The sequence below is a fragment of the Sinocyclocheilus anshuiensis genome, unplaced genomic scaffold (assembly GCF_001515605.1).
Source record: "Sinocyclocheilus anshuiensis isolate Anshui unplaced genomic scaffold, SAMN03320099.WGS_v1.1 scaffold81, whole genome shotgun sequence".
Lineage (NCBI taxonomy): Eukaryota > Metazoa > Chordata > Actinopteri > Cypriniformes > Cyprinidae > Sinocyclocheilus > Sinocyclocheilus anshuiensis.
The window spans coordinates 219958-236059 of NW_015537945.1; the positions used below are offsets into that span (position 1 = coordinate 219958).

Below are 16102 nucleotides of genomic sequence, written 5' to 3' on the forward strand. Positions count from 1 at the left end.
AATTATAGATTTTTCTTTTATGCCAAAAATCATTAGGATATTATATAAAGATTTTTGATTAGTAATATGCATGGCCAAGAACTTCATTTGGACAACTTTAATTTTCGATTTTCTCAATATTTTTTATTTTTTTACACCCTCAGATTCCAGATATTCAAATAGTTGTATCTCGACCACATATTGTCCGATCCTAACAAAGTACAAGAAAATATCTGAGTTACTTGACCCCATGTTGAGAGAAATCAGGAGTAAGTGCAGAGGCGTTACGTGCGCTTTGTGAACATGATGTTGCTGTAGTTCTAGACTAAATGTAAACATGCATTTACTCCTCTCACTTGCACAAAAACAGATTCAGTATTCCTCAAAATGAATAAAAACACTGAAATGCAAACTCAGAATATGACGCAAACACAAATATTATTCATGCATTTAATCCCATTTTATTTGGTTTTGTGGTCCAGGGTCACACATATATGTGTGTATATATATATATACACGCACACCATTGAGAATATTGGCAATTGCAATATCTCAGCAGTGAAACATCTGGATCCGTTAGAGTAAAGAAAATGCAGGGAAAACATAAAATAATATCCCAATGTAGTCTTTTTTTTTTTCTTTTTTTTTTAGGAGGGGGGTTGAAATGTTTTTGTGAGCACATAGGCAGCATGTTTCACCTTTATAGTGCTTTCCATCAGTCTGGCCATCCACGCTGAGGCCGTGACATTTATAAAGACCTGAATGCTTCGGGTCAGAGCTCTGCTTTAACCACCTGCAGCGACTTCAGCCCCTCACAGACTTACACACTTCATGACACACAATGATTCTTTTCTGAACAAGATTGTTGCTGTAAAAGAGATGGGGATTGTGCAAATCTCAGCCCTCGTCCTGAAGGACAATCAGACACTGAAACTGTCAAATCAACCTAAAGTGATGCTTTTAAGGTTGTTTCTTGTATTCATATGATGTAGGACATGCTTTACTATTTGTCATAAAGTGGTTGTTTACAGAACGTGTGTGAGTGTTTTGTGCCAGATCTGTAAGCCATGTGTGAGCAGGCTATTGGAGAAAAAAATGTCTGTTTTAGATTTACCATCTTTAGCGTGTTTATAATGAAGGACTGAAATGATAGTGGATGGAGTAAAGCGCCGTTGTTAGGAGATCTGAGGAGTTGGTGTGAAAGCAGATGCCTGTAATCAAAAGCTAGATTTTCTCTAGCTCTGGATCATTTAGCATCACTCACTGACTGTTTGTATAGATTTGTTTGCTCGCTGAGGATTTATGAGCTAGTTTGGTTGTGGTTATGGCACAGTTGAGGATAAATTAAAGAGGTTTTTGTGCTGTTTATGGACGCTTCAAGCAAAGGTGAAGTTGATTTTGTGTCCTGTGTTGATAAGGAGAGAACAATATGCAAAAATAGCACTTTTTGGCTTTAACATTATGCAGTATGTTGCATATCTCTTTATTTGGCATGTAAATGTTTTAAAATACCTTTTTTAGCATAGCTTTCTATATAAATTTGTATATGTGCTACATCTCACTTTAATCATATACATACAGCACACTCACGTACTGAAATGCAAACTCAGAATATGACGCAAACACAAATATTATTCATGCATTTAATCCCATTTTATTAAACATTGTCTTTACTGCTGACATTCGATGATCCAGTTCAACCATACTAATAAACAAAAATAACTTTAGATAAAACATCTGTTTCATTTTTTGCTGCTGAAGAGTATTGAACCTTCTTCTCCTACGTCTTATTCTTCATGCAATCCAGAATAGCAGCACAGCTGAAATGTTGGTTTGAATTTACATTTCCTTCAGCCTGGCGCTTATTCATTACACTTTTGGTGTGAAAGGGCTTCTCTGGGCCAGCCCAGATGAGAAAAAGTTATGCAAAAGTACTCATTACTTTCCATAAAAAATAACACAATTAGTTACTTCTTTTTTAGGGAGTAACATAATATTGTATGCATTATTTTTAAAAGTATTAAGCCAACACTGTTCATAGCAAATCTCAACTGCTTAATAATTTGAGTCATTTGGCACCTAAGAAAAGTCTTTAATGAACTTCAGCTGTAGCAACAGATAAAACGAGAAAAGGAAAGTTTGTCAAGACTTGATTTGACTTGCAAGTTAAAGTCCGAAATCTGAAGATTATTTGAGACTTCATCCAGTTTGAGACTTTTGAAGAATGAGACTCTCATCCTAGGAAATCTTAAAGGGATAGTTCACCCAAAAATGAAAATTCTGTCATCATTTACTTACCCTTAAGTTGTTCCAAACCTGTATGAGTTCCTTTTTGTCTGCTGAACACAAAATAAGATATTTTGAAGAATGTTAGTAACCAAACACTTGACGGTAGCCATTGACTTATATTGTATTTTTTTCATTACTATGGAAGTCAACCGTTTGGTAGCCCACATGCTATCCCTTTAAACTTGATCTGTTTCCACAGATTGGTGGTGTTTTGCAGATGCTCAGGGTCAAGGGTCGGCGGCCTTTTTCCCTCATCTTCTGGGTCTGCCGGCATTATTCAGCGCACCAGCCCTGAACCAAGAGCAACCCCTCCTTCAGTCTCACGCAGCCAGACGCGCTCCGGTGAAAGGTGCTACATTACCTCTCATATACTCTGTGTGTATTTTTATTCCTAAAGGTAGTGAGCTGTTTACACAGACAGCATATTTAGACATCTTTGTGCTCCGAACATGAAGACTGATCCATTGTATAAGCAATATAAATGGCATTTGACCCAAATACCGAGGAAGCATTGCTTTTATCCTTTTAAAATATCGATCAAAAATATACTCATATTTCATTTAACACAGACAAGTATCTATGAAAATAATGTAAAAACTGTGACAAATATGTTATTAATAAATGTCAGGAAAATATCTTATTCTACTAAAATACAGCAGAACGCTACTCTTTTATTCAGACATATTCGGGTGTGGGGAAAACCAACCTCTGAATTTAGTACTTCAAATAAAATCAATGAAGTCATTATGCGTTATTTTTCCTGAAAATTAAGCACACATTATTTTGTGAAAATTTAGCCCCAAATTAGTGTTACTGCAATGCAAAAAAAGATATCATTCTTATTCCTATAAAGTGACATATTTAAATAACATTTAAATTTTGAATGTTTATGCATCACGGGAGTATTTGTTATGCAACCTTTAATTGTATCTGGATTTAAATAAAAAAAGTGAATTGTATCATTTTAAGTATTATGTATATTAATATAAAATTGTTTATATATACTGTATATATTTATATTTTTAACATTGATAATACTAACCATTTTTAATAACTGAGCATCAATAATAATTGAGGAGCAAAATTGAGCATATCCACAAATATAGGAAGCAGCACAACAGTTTTCAAAATTGATAATTATAGAAATGTTTCTTGAGCAGCAAATCAGTATATTAGAATGATTTCTGAAGATCATGTGACACTGAAGACTGGAGTAATGATACTGAAAATTCAGCTTTGATCACAGCAATAAATTAATAGAAAACCATTTTAAATTGCAATAATATTTCACAATATTATTGATTTTACTGTATTTTTGATCACATAAATGCATAAGAGACTTCATTAAAAACATTTAAAAATTGTGAACACTTTTGACACAATTTCTACATATTATATTCATATGATATATGTATATATTACTATATATTTATTACATTTCACTAGGGCTGGGTATCGTTCAAAAATGTTCGATATCGATACCGATACCTTGACTTCGATACTGGTTCCTGAACGATAATTTTTTCGATACCAATTTTATGAAATCAATTTTAACAAGATTACATTATCTAAAAAAAAAAAAACAGTTACACTTTACTTGAAGGGGTGTGCATAAGACTGACATGACACCTTCATAATCATGACATGACACCTACATAATCATGACATGACACATGTCATGAATATGAAGGTTTTTTATGCATGTTTATGACAACTGTCATTAAGGTCGGTGCCTAAAAAGTATCGAACTCAATACCCAGCCCTACATTTCACAGTATATGACGAGTACGTCTGCATTCAGATATTTACTGTGAAACAGTGTCTAGCCTCAGGACTGGAACAGCCTGCTGATGTTTACAGTGTTTACCTCACACTGTCACTTCGACATGTTAATAAACACATTTGAGATTTTATTTGATCTATTACATATAGATGGCATATATTTACACCTCTACTGTACTCGTGATGAAAACAATCCTCACTGATTTCACAGGAATCTCACATTCACTGTTTTTAGATGATTTGGAAAATGATCCTAAAGTTTAAAAGCTAGTGAGTTTCCTTGCTGTCTACTTATGTAAACAAAATGATCTGCTCATTCATTTTCAGTTTATTCACGTTTATAGTACAGAGTCATGCTGTAACTAAAGATGTGTTTGTTTCATACATGATATTTTCTGAAGCAGGACTGAATGGCTCCATCAATGGAAAGGCGAAATCAAGCTCAGCCTCCACACCCTCTCCAGTCCTCATTCCTCCAGATCAGACCAAGAACCTGAAAACCAGCCCCAAACCAGCACTAAACCAGCTAGAGGAGAAAACTAGACCCAAAACAAAAGACGAGGTAAAGACTCATTAAACATGACATTTAGTCATTATTTACTCACTCTCATGTCGTTATAATAAACCCGCATGTTGTTATATTTTCTAGTGGAACTCAAATGTGAGTCAGTTAATTAGTTGACTTGTGTATTGTAAATAAGAAAAGCATTGAAAGGGGGTTTAATGTTTTTCATACAGTATATATGCAGCATTCATATCAGTATGCGTTCTAAATGCTGCTGTTGACACTTTGTGTCAGAAAACATCATCCACCTTTTTTTGGGACTATTTTTAGTCTATGTCAGCTGGATGGGTGGCAGAAAGGGGTTGTTTGTGTAAACAAAGCGGCCGCTGCTGTCAACTGACATTGCTCTTCCTGACAGAAGCCGCATAGCAAAGTGCCAGACGTCTCCATCAACAGCGACAGCCAATCAGCATCCAGCTCTGACAGCTCGAGCGATGCTCTTAGCAGCTCTGACTCAGACGACCTGGAGGATGACGACGACGATGATGATGATCAGAGTGATGATAGTGTGGACTCAGAAAAGTGCAGAAAAGATCAGAAAGTTATCCGTAAGGTATGTGTGTCAAAATGGTTTTAATTAAAATAAAATATAAGTCTTAGACAGAAATTTGAAATGAAATAAAATAAGTTGAAATGCTAAAATGACAAACTGACTTACACACACATTGTAAATATTATAATAGTATGAACACAGATGAATGTTTTAATCTTTTTAAAATCTAGTTAACAAAAGATAAAAAATTGAATCTCTGTATTTAGGTTTATTTTTTTAAAGCAACTTATTTAATGTTTATACCATTTTAACCTTTTATATCATAGAAAATATGGTAGTATGCTATTCTAAATGTAGCCTTTGATTGGGTGGATATTATTTTTTTAAATGTTATCGTGAAATGTATTATTATTATTATATATTATTATTACTACTACTAATACTACTAAAATATACAAACAAATAATAATAATAATAATAATGAAAAGATTACAAATATTAATAGTATTAAATAATCCACATTAAAAGTAATGCAATATTTAAAAAACTGTTGAACAAAGCTGTTACATTATTTTATGTTAGTATAATTTGTAATTCTGCTTACTCAGGAGGAAATGCACACAGACAGGAAGAAGAGCCATCACACTGTAGGACAGGATAAGCTGGATGTCCAGGGTTTGCTTTTGTCCCAGCTGCCTATTCACATCCAGTCCTTCAGGCCGACAGAGGAGCCCAGCAAACAGGCCAGTGTCATCCAGGCCACAGGTCTAGCATCCAGCGCAAAACCGCTTGCACTAGTCATGCAGCGACGCAGGGACAGCGACGCACCGTCCCCTACAGACCTGCCCGTCTCCCACTCATCCTCTCCAAAGCCACCTTCCCTCACCCCGTCACCCAAGTCTTTGTCTCTGACTTCCTCTCCCACACCGCCCTACTCCAAATCCACCCGTCTGAAGACGTGCAAGAATGACCTCGACCAGACCCTGCTCACCATTAACAACTTCAGCAAACTCAAACAGGTGACTTTCTCTGAAACACAACCAGATAAAAAGCATGCATGCATGCGCACATGATATTTGCTGATCAGTGTTGAGGAAGAACCTCGTTTCTGAAACTAAGCTACAGTTCAAACTTTTTTTTTTAATGTTTTTGAAAGAAGTCTCTTCTGTTCACCAAGGCAGACAAATTTTTATTTGACCCAAAAATTAAAAAAGTAAAAACATTACAAATTGTGAAATATTGTTACAATTTAAAATAACTTTTTTTTTTAATGTGAATATATTGTAAAATGTAATTTATTCCTGTGATCAAAGCTGAATTTTCAGCATCATTACTCCAGTCTTCAGTGTCACATGATCTTCAGAAATTTACATTTACATTTAGTCATTTAGCAGACGCTTTTATCCAAAGCGACTTACAATTGGGGGATACATAAAGCGATTCTTCTTAAGAGGCAAACAGACACAGGAAGTGGTTGTAATACCAAGTTCTTAGACATTGTTCAAATAAGTACAAGCTAGAAAGAGAAGGAATAAATAAAGAGAGAGAGTTATTTTTTATTTATTTTTTTTATTTTTTATGATGAAGTCAAGTAGCTTCGAAAGAGATGGGTTTTCAGCTGTCGCTTGAAAATTGTCAGGGATTCAGCATTCCGGATAGGGGTGGGAAGATCGTTCCACCAGCCAGGAGTGGTGAACGAGAATGTTCTGGTGAAAGCAGTTGTGCTGCTTCATATTTTTGAGGAGACGTGACACTTTTTTGAGGATTTAGAAGATAAAAATAAATCGGTAACACTTTACAATAAGGGTACATGAATAATCTTGTACTAATGTTAATGTTAATGCATTATTTAATATTTATGGGTAAACTAAATCAAACAGCCTCTTTAAGAAAGAATAAGAAATACTCTGGCTTTGAAATAAATTAAAAGAATTTAATATCATAATTTGAGCTTTTGACATCTTCAGCTTTATGAAGATCAGTTATTAGTGTATTTACAGTAGTATTTTCTACACTTGATGAGGAGGATCAACTAATCTTTTTCCACCCAGTAATGTTTATGGCAAAGCTGAAGATGTAAAAAGCTCAATTGTTTTTAACAACAGTTAAAAAAAAATTATAGTATTAAATTATTTTACTTTATTTCACAGTCAGAGTATTTCTTTTTCTTTCTTAAAGAGGCTGTTTGATTTAGTTTACCCATAAATATTAAATAATGCATTAACTATCAAACATATACTAACATGTAATAAAGCCTGCTGTTATTCATGCGTGAATCCATATGACTCCAGTTGTAGTTAAGGATAGCTCTTCATTAATTCATGATTAGTTAACAACTTTAATAATCATTAGTATTTGATGAATTAAGTATTAATCTAGGCATTAGTACATGATTATTCCTGTACCCTTATTGCAAAGTGTTACCAATAAATCTTATCATTTATCTTATATATTATTGAAGGAAATTATAACTTTTATTCAGCAAGGACACATTAAATTGATTAAAAGGGACAGTAAAGACTTTTGTAATATTTCAAATGCTTTGGACTCTAACATTGATGAAAAAATGTATCCCTGTTTCCACAAAAATATTAAACAGAAAAATCTATTTTTTCAACATAGATACTAATAATGACCTTAATTAATAATTGAGCACTGATAATAATAATAATTAAGCAGCAAATCAGCATATTAGTATGATTTCTGAAGAATCCTGTGACACTGAAGACTGCAGTAATGATGTTGAAAATTCAGCTTTGATCACAGGAATAAATTACATTTTAAAATATATTGAAATAGAGAACACTTATTTTGAATGGTAATATTATTTCACATTATTACTGTTTTGCTGTATTTTTTTAATCAGATAAATGCAGCTTTGGTGTGCACTTCTTTCAAAAACAAAAAAATCTTTCCAACGCCACATTTGATCAGTAGTGTATATTGTGCATTTTAAATTGACTGTTTTCATAATAAACAATCTTCTGCATTATAATAAAAACAATAAATTCTAAATTCAGTTTTGAATATATTAGTTGCATATTTGTTTCAATATTTGTGCATATGAAGAGGCAGCATTCATTTCAATGAGTCAGTGAATCACAATGAATAACAGATGAAGTAATAGCAATATCTCTGTCCCGTCAGTCATCTCTACCTCAGGCCTTTCCTCCACCATTGAGAGGTGCACAGGAATCACAGAGCAGCCAGAAACTTCCGTTCAACAGTCCGTTTCTCCCCTCACTTCCTACGGAGAACCACCATCCCAGCGCGGTGCAGGGCGCTCCTCTGGCCCTCATCACCAAACCTCGCTCCCAGAGCACACGCACCCCTGATAAACCACTGCTGGCTGCCACCAGCCCCGCCGCGTTCAACACTCCCATCAACCTCACCACCACGGGACGCACCTCTACCTCGCCCGCTCTGAAGAGAGAGAGACCATCATTGGTGGAGCACTTCAGTGGGGCGGAGTCTGAACTCCCTTACAGTAAAGACTCTGATGATTCGTTAATGGAGGACGAGGATGAAAATTATGCTTCAAATGACAGTCTCTCAGGTCAGCATGATGTAATCATTCAGATCAAATATTATTGTTTAACATTAGTTAATTACAATCAATTAACGATGAAATATACTAGCATTTATTAAATCTAGTTAATGTTAATATTTTCTAATCCATTATTAAAATTAAAATTAAGTTACGTTACACAAAAAAACATGAGAACATGTGATTTTAAAACTGTATTTAACAACAGTTTTTTTTTTTTCCACAACATTTTTCACAAACTGTAAACATAGAAGTGTGGAAAAGCATTTTTATTTTAGTGTCATTGATACACTGTTGTAGCTATAGTTTTAATTATGTTTTAATTATATTTTCTGTTTTCACTTTAATTTTAGTTAAAGTTTTTGTAATTTTGTTTTAATTTTGTCATTATTATTATTATTATTATTATTATTATTATTATTTTAAACATTTCTACATAGTTTTTATTCATTCAATTATTAATTAGTTTTAGTTTATTTAGTTTTAGTTATTTGACTACAAATTAAACTAAACAAAAAATTAGAAATGTTGCCTTGGGAACTAGCTCAAATTAAGTTTACTTTTTAAAAAGCGTGTAATTTTATATTTTTAATTCAGCTGATGTTTATTTTATTTCAACTAACACATTTTTTGTTGTTGTTGTTTTTAGTTTCAGTTAACTACAGTAACCCTGGATCATGAGTTTGATTCCCAATGAAATTGTATGCCACAAATGTATGCCATCAACGCAGTGAAAATGTCTTCAAATAAAAGCACCTTTCCAGTGCATAAATGTCTATGTAAAGTAGACATAACTATTTATGTCTCTATTTATTTATTTTTGGTTTTGTGCAGTTGCGTTTAATCCTGAACTTTGCAGGTTGACACAAAAACATATATACTGTATATGTTCGTGCATTTTGCAGCACATCAGAGTCCCAAAACTTTGCGTGCATGTTTATGATCCTAAATGAGTAAAAAGTCATGTGCAACAATAATAATGTGTATTTTTCACATTCATACATGAGCAAACACTCTCTCATATTGTTTTCTCTTCTGCAGACTCTGACAGCAATTTAGACACTGATTCTGATGATGATGATGATGATGATGGTAAAGATGAAGAGATGGACACAGATTCAGAAATGGACAGAACGCCACTCAAACTCACCAAATCCTCAGTGTCTATACTTGACTCCTCCCACAGCACTAGCCCCGCCCCTCTCAATCTACAGGTTCATAAAACACCTGCCACAACCACACCAGCCATTGTGACTGGGAATTCAGCCAATCACAGCCCAGCTTTGTCGTCTTACAGTGTGGTCACACCCCCAGGTATTTCAGCAATTGTTATGCATGTGTTTTTTACTATATTTAAATTAAATATGGTATCATATATATCGGCTTTATATTGGCCATACAACATCCTTATCAGTCGACCACTACATTTCTACTAAAACAGCAAGTGTATGTTTCTTGTGTTTATATATTTGCGTATCTGCTATGTTTCTAGGGAAAAGGAGAAGAGTAACAGATGAATGTGCACTGCGGAAACCTCTAGAAAATGGGCGAGTCTTGACTTTCCAGCTATTTCATGTTACCCTTATTGCCTTTTTTTGTGTTATCAAACATTTGCATGCATATTAATATCCTTTTAGGCCCAGAACATACACACGTTTTCTTCTAATTATGCAACTGTGTGTCAGAGCAATGCACTATACAGTCTTCTACAGTTTGAAGAGAATCTTTGAGAAAGTTAGTGATAGTCAGCATGATATTAGGTGCGTCTCAAATCGCGTACTTATGCACTATTCTATGACGTTTAGTAGTATAAATGGTGCGAGTAGTGCGTTCACACTGAAAATTCCAAAAAGAAAAAGTGCACTTTAAATACCCGGATGATGCACTTAAATAACCGAAAAAATGAAGTGTGGAATGTTGGACACTTCATGCACTCAATTGTCGCAGCTTTAATTACGTAGCGAAGGGGGAGGGGTTATGAGACTCCGATTATGAATGACAAAATAACGTTATATAATTCATACTATACATGGTTGAGTACATAGTGCATAAGTACACAATGTATGAGTGCATAGTGTATAGTGCGTCATTTGGGACGCAGTTATTGGCTTCCATTAACAAAAATGCATCTGGTTTAATGACACAGACGTTTGAAGGACACTCTATCGCCCCCTTAAGTACAGAGGTTTGTTATTGCATCAGTAATGCAAGAATACATATGAAGTGCATACAACAGGACTGAATAAAGGTGAAGTAGTGAGTAGTGCTATTTTAACTTTACGTTAGTTAACTTTTTTACTTGTTGCCAGGTATGCTAAAGTTACTAATAAAAAAACACAAAGCAGCCATCTGAGGGAGCAATATATTTATATATATAATCAGATTTATTTGGATTTTTAAAAAAAAATTTTTTAGCATATCGGTATTTATCTGGCATAAAAAACTATGAGATTCTGAAATGTATTGACAACTTTAGTTTAGTTGCAAAGCACATTTAAAAACAACAGAAGGTAGTATAAAACATACAATAATATAAATATTAGAATATTATTAATAATATATTTTTTTAAATGCATTTAAATAGTTATTTTCTTTAATTTTACATATTATTATTATCATTATATGATATTTAAATATTAAACTACATTTAATTGCTAAATTTCTGCTAAATGACACTAAAAGATATTAAAATACACTTAATATTCAATAGTATATTCATGAGAACAATCTTGAACTGAATTGAGCTGAATTGAATCAACACTGAACTGATTTGAGCTGAATAATAACACTCTTGTTTTCTGTAGAGCTGTTTTTTTAGTTAAATTAAGTTTCATAATTTGATGAACTTTGTACTATTATTTATCTAAACTGAATAAACACTGAACTGAATGTGACTTGATTTGACTAAATGCAACTAATAAAACCCCCTAATTTTTTTAACTGTGTTGAAAACAGTGATGGACAGCAGCATTTAAAGCTAAATGTCTTTGGAATAGAGAAAATAAAGAATGGTTGGACAAACTTGGCCAGTTTTAGTGGAAATCAGCCTACAAATGGCTTACTTACAGTTGTCTCATTTATACATGAATTCACTTTGAGTCTTGAGCATGAAATGAAATGAAAACTCTCTCTGTTCTCAGATGGCAGAGGGAGACGCGAATCAGGAACATGTCTGGGCGTTTGCGTGGAGAGGTGGCGTATTACACTCCATGCGGCAGAAAGCTCAGACAGTATGCTGATGTCATCAAGGCAAGAGATGATCACTTGAAAACTTGTGTTGCTGTTTAATGACTGATGCTTCTGCTGTTCTGTTGATCTTACGCTCTCACTCCTCACAGTATTTGACCAGAAACGGGATCAGCGACATTACACGTGATAATTTTAGCTTCAGTGCTAAAATAAAGGTTGGTGACTTCTATGAAGCCAGAGATGGACCGCAGGTAATTTCTTCAGTTGTACTGTTCTCTTATTCATGTCTGTCAAGTCAAACAGGCCCTGTATAGGCTGAATAAATGTGATTTAATTTGCTGTGGGGAAGTAACATTGTAGTGTATATCTGTGGTGTTAAAGTGTATTGATATTTTTGGTTTAAAATATTAAATGATTATTTAATAATAATAATGATGATAATTTTAGATATTATTATTATTATTGTTGTTATTATTATTATTGTTGTTGTTACTAATACTACTACTACTAATGATAATATAATAATAAAAAAATCATATAATAATATAAAAAAATCATAATTAAAAAATATAATTTTGTTTTACTAAAATTATTTATTTACTAAAAATGTTGTTGTGCAGTGTTAGTGTGTTTTGATTAAATTAAATATTAAATTATTTAATAAAATAACCCATTGAAGCCACAACAACAACAAATAATTTTAGATATTGTTATTATTATTATGCTGTTACTGCTACTCGTACTACTACTAATGATAATAATAATAATAAGAAGAAGAATTATGTTTTTACAAAAATTTGTATTTATTTACTAAACAATGTTCACTAAAACACTAACAATGTTAGTGTGTTTTGTTGAAATATTAAATGATCTAATAAAAACCCATTTAAGCAACTACAATAATAACTAATATTTTTTATATTATTATTATTATAAACTATTATTAATGTTACTACTTCTAGTAGTACTACTACTACTACTACTACTACTACTAGTTAATAATAATTATTATTATTATTTTACTTTTTGTGAAAAATAATAATTTATTCTCTAAACTGTTGTTGTCTTCTTCAGGGGTTACAGTGGTGCTTACTGAAGGAAGAGGAAGTGGTTCCTCGTATCTTAGTGATGGAAGGTCGTCGGGGTCATCTCAAGAATCTTGACCCCGCTCTCTCTCGCAGGAAAAGCAGAGCACCTGACGAGAGTGAAGCTGATGCTGTCAGCAGCTCTGAGGCCAAACTACTGCGCAGACTGGAGGCCCAGGGTACCAAAACAAGACACAAATGCACACGCTGTCTTATCTGTTTTAGCAAAGATGTGAAACTAAACCATTACACATTGGAATGAAGATTGTAGAGTGTTTTAAAAGATTTAGTTCACCCAAAATGACATTCTGTTTTTTTTTTATTTTGAAGAATCTTCACATTAGATGTTTTCATTTCTTCTCTGTACAAGGTTTCTGTAGGTCTTAAAAAGTATTAATTTGCTCTTTCACAAATGAAGAGTCTTAAATTGATAGTCATGGTGTTAAATGTCGCATGCACTGCCAAAACTATAATAAAAATAACTCGATATTTGAAAATAATTGAAAAATGTATCTTTGTCAGTATTTTTGCTTTGTTTTACAATAACATTTATAAACATCCTTAAATTTACTTGTAAAATGAAGACACAACATCTTGTTTTGAAATTATTTATTTACTAAAAATGTTGTTGTGCAGTGTTAGTGTGTTTTGATTAAATTAAATATTAAATTATTTAATAAAATAACCCATTGAAGCCACAACAACAACAAATAATTTTAGATATTGTTATTATTATTATGCTGTTACTGCTACTCGTACTACTACTAATGATAATAATAATAATAAGAAGAAGAATTATGTTTTTACAAAAATTTGTATTTATTTACTAAACAATGTTCACTAAAACACTAACAATGTTAGTGTGTTTTGTTGAAATATTAAATGATCTAATAAAAACCCATTTAAGCAACTACAATAATAACTAATATTTTTTATATTATTATTATTATAAACTATTATTAATGTTACTACTTCTAGTAGTACTACTACTACTACTACTACTACTACTAGTTAATAATAATTATTATTATTATTTTACTTTTTGTGAAAAATAATAATTTATTCTCTAAACTGTTGTTGTCTTCTTCAGGGGTTACAGTGGTGCTTACTGAAGGAAGAGGAAGTGGTTCCTCGTATCTTAGTGATGGAAGGTCGTCGGGGTCATCTCAAGAATCTTGACCCCGCTCTCTCTCGCAGGAAAAGCAGAGCACCTGACGAGAGTGAAGCTGATGCTGTCAGCAGCTCTGAGGCCAAACTACTGCGCAGACTGGAGGCCCAGGGTACCAAAACAAGACACAAATGCACACGCTGTCTTATCTGTTTTAGCAAAGATGTGAAACTAAACCATTACACATTGGAATGAAGATTGTAGAGTGTTTTAAAAGATTTAGTTCACCCAAAATGACATTCTGTTTTTTTTTTATTTTGAAGAATCTTCACATTAGATGTTTTCATTTCTTCTCTGTACAAGGTTTCTGTAGGTCTTAAAAAGTATTAATTTGCTCTTTCACAAATGAAGAGTCTTAAATTGATAGTCATGGTGTTAAATGTCGCATGCACTGCCAAAACTATAATAAAAATAACTCGATATTTGAAAATAATTGAAAAATGTATCTTTGTCAGTATTTTTGCTTTGTTTTACAATAACATTTATAAACATCCTTAAATTTACTTGTAAAATGAAGACACAACATCTTGTTTTGGTTTTTTTTTTGGGGGGGCGGATTGAACAAAATTAATTTTAAGTTTATGCTTAAACCGAAAGTAAATATCTGTCAATGGGGAATTAACTTGTTTTCCCTTTGAATTAACCGAAGCCCATTGGCAGATATTTGTCGGTTTTTATCATAAATTCACTTCTTTTTGATAACTTTCTCTTGCATTCATCTTGATTTAAGAATTGTAGACATTTGCACTGCAAAACAAGACAAAAATACTGAGGAAGAACAGCCATTTTGAGCAGTGTGTTTAGAAGCTACAGTAAAAGTTATTTCCATTTTCTCGTTAAGCTATTTGTTGGTAAAAAAGTAGGTGTATTTTCAAACTTTGAAGTGCTGCTAATGCAGCTCATTGTTTTCTCCTCAGACATTTACATTTAGAGAACATATTGATGTATTGTCAATGTTGCCTTCTATTTGTTCCTTAGTATATGAAACCATGATCCATGAAACCATGAAAAAAAAGTTGTTGTTTTTTCCTATTGGTGCTAAATGTATAATAAAATGTAAAAAGACTGTTTTTGTGAGTGCGGATCATGGTTTCATATACTAAGTCATTTAATCGATTGACGCATCAAGTGACAGAAGAGCGTGGTGCAAACGGCTTTGTGGAACTTCTATTTGTTCCCAAAATTCTTTAATCTGTTTTAAAAAGGTCTTAAATTTATCTTCATAAAACTTGCAGAAACTCTGTCAGTAATTGGACTTGCTGTACATTAAATGAGCTCTAAAGCTCTCGTGTATCTGTCAGAAATGGCGCGGCAGGCAGCTCAGATGAAGCTGATGCGTAAACTGGAGAAGCAGGCGCTGGCACGAGCGGCTAAAGAGGCCAGGAGACAGCAAGGTGAGCTGGAGTTTCATTTTGCTTTTGATTTCTAATACACTTGCTAAACCCGCTCACCATTTCCTATGAACTTTCAGCAATCATGGCGGCTGAAGAGCGGCGGAAACACAAGGAACAAATGAAGATTCTGAAGCAGCAGGTCAGAAATGTCCATGTTTTCTCATGACGTCTCCTGTTGACCTGTAGTTTGTGTTTGTGCATGCATTGCTGCTTTTGACACTTCAGATCAGCCTTTACCTTTATGGGTTTTTGCTTGTTGCTTCACGTTTCATCAGTGAAAACCCAGACCACAGCTCATTCTTTCTCATTCCTGCTTTCTTTCGCAGGAGAAGTTCAAGAGAATCCAGCAGGTCCGTTTGGAGAAGGAACTCCGTGCTCGGCAGATTTTGGAGGTACTTGTATGTCAAATTTCAAAGCTTATACACTGTACAGTGAAAATAATATGTGACCCTGGACCACAAAACCAGTCTTGTGTAAATTTTTCAAAATTGAGATTTACACTTCATCTGAAAGCATATACATAAATACATATATAAATGTACATACATAAATCAAAAAAATATTTATTTTTTTAACGTTTTATATTTTTTTTATATTTTATTTAAGCCTTA

At 33.3% G+C, this 16102-nt stretch overlaps 1 protein-coding gene across 6 annotated transcripts in view; it reads left to right on the plus strand.

The window, feature by feature from the left end:
- LOC107663866 (bromodomain adjacent to zinc finger domain protein 2B-like) overlaps window positions 1–16102 on the plus strand; it is a 99032-nt gene that overhangs the window by 56547 nt on the left and 26383 nt on the right. For 5 of the 6 annotated variants that reach the window (XM_016454239.1, XM_016454273.1, XM_016454264.1 and 2 more), the window contains exons 5-17: window positions 2468–2617; window positions 4452–4612; window positions 4974–5168; window positions 5717–6127; window positions 8256–8664; window positions 9697–9969; window positions 10148–10202; window positions 11796–11904; window positions 11994–12095; window positions 12919–13108; window positions 15399–15491; window positions 15569–15630; window positions 15818–15883. In XM_016454239.1, the coding sequence (XP_016309725.1) occupies window positions 2468–2617; window positions 4452–4612; window positions 4974–5168; window positions 5717–6127; window positions 8256–8664; window positions 9697–9969; window positions 10148–10202; window positions 11796–11904; window positions 11994–12095; window positions 12919–13108; window positions 15399–15491; window positions 15569–15630; window positions 15818–15883 (2276 nt within the window). The remainder of the gene's footprint in view (window positions 1–2467; window positions 2618–4451; window positions 4613–4973; window positions 5169–5716; window positions 6128–8255; window positions 8665–9696; window positions 9970–10147; window positions 10203–11795; window positions 11905–11993; window positions 12096–12918; window positions 13109–15398; window positions 15492–15568; window positions 15631–15817; window positions 15884–16102) is intronic. The other variant, XM_016454247.1, reaches the window with a different exon arrangement.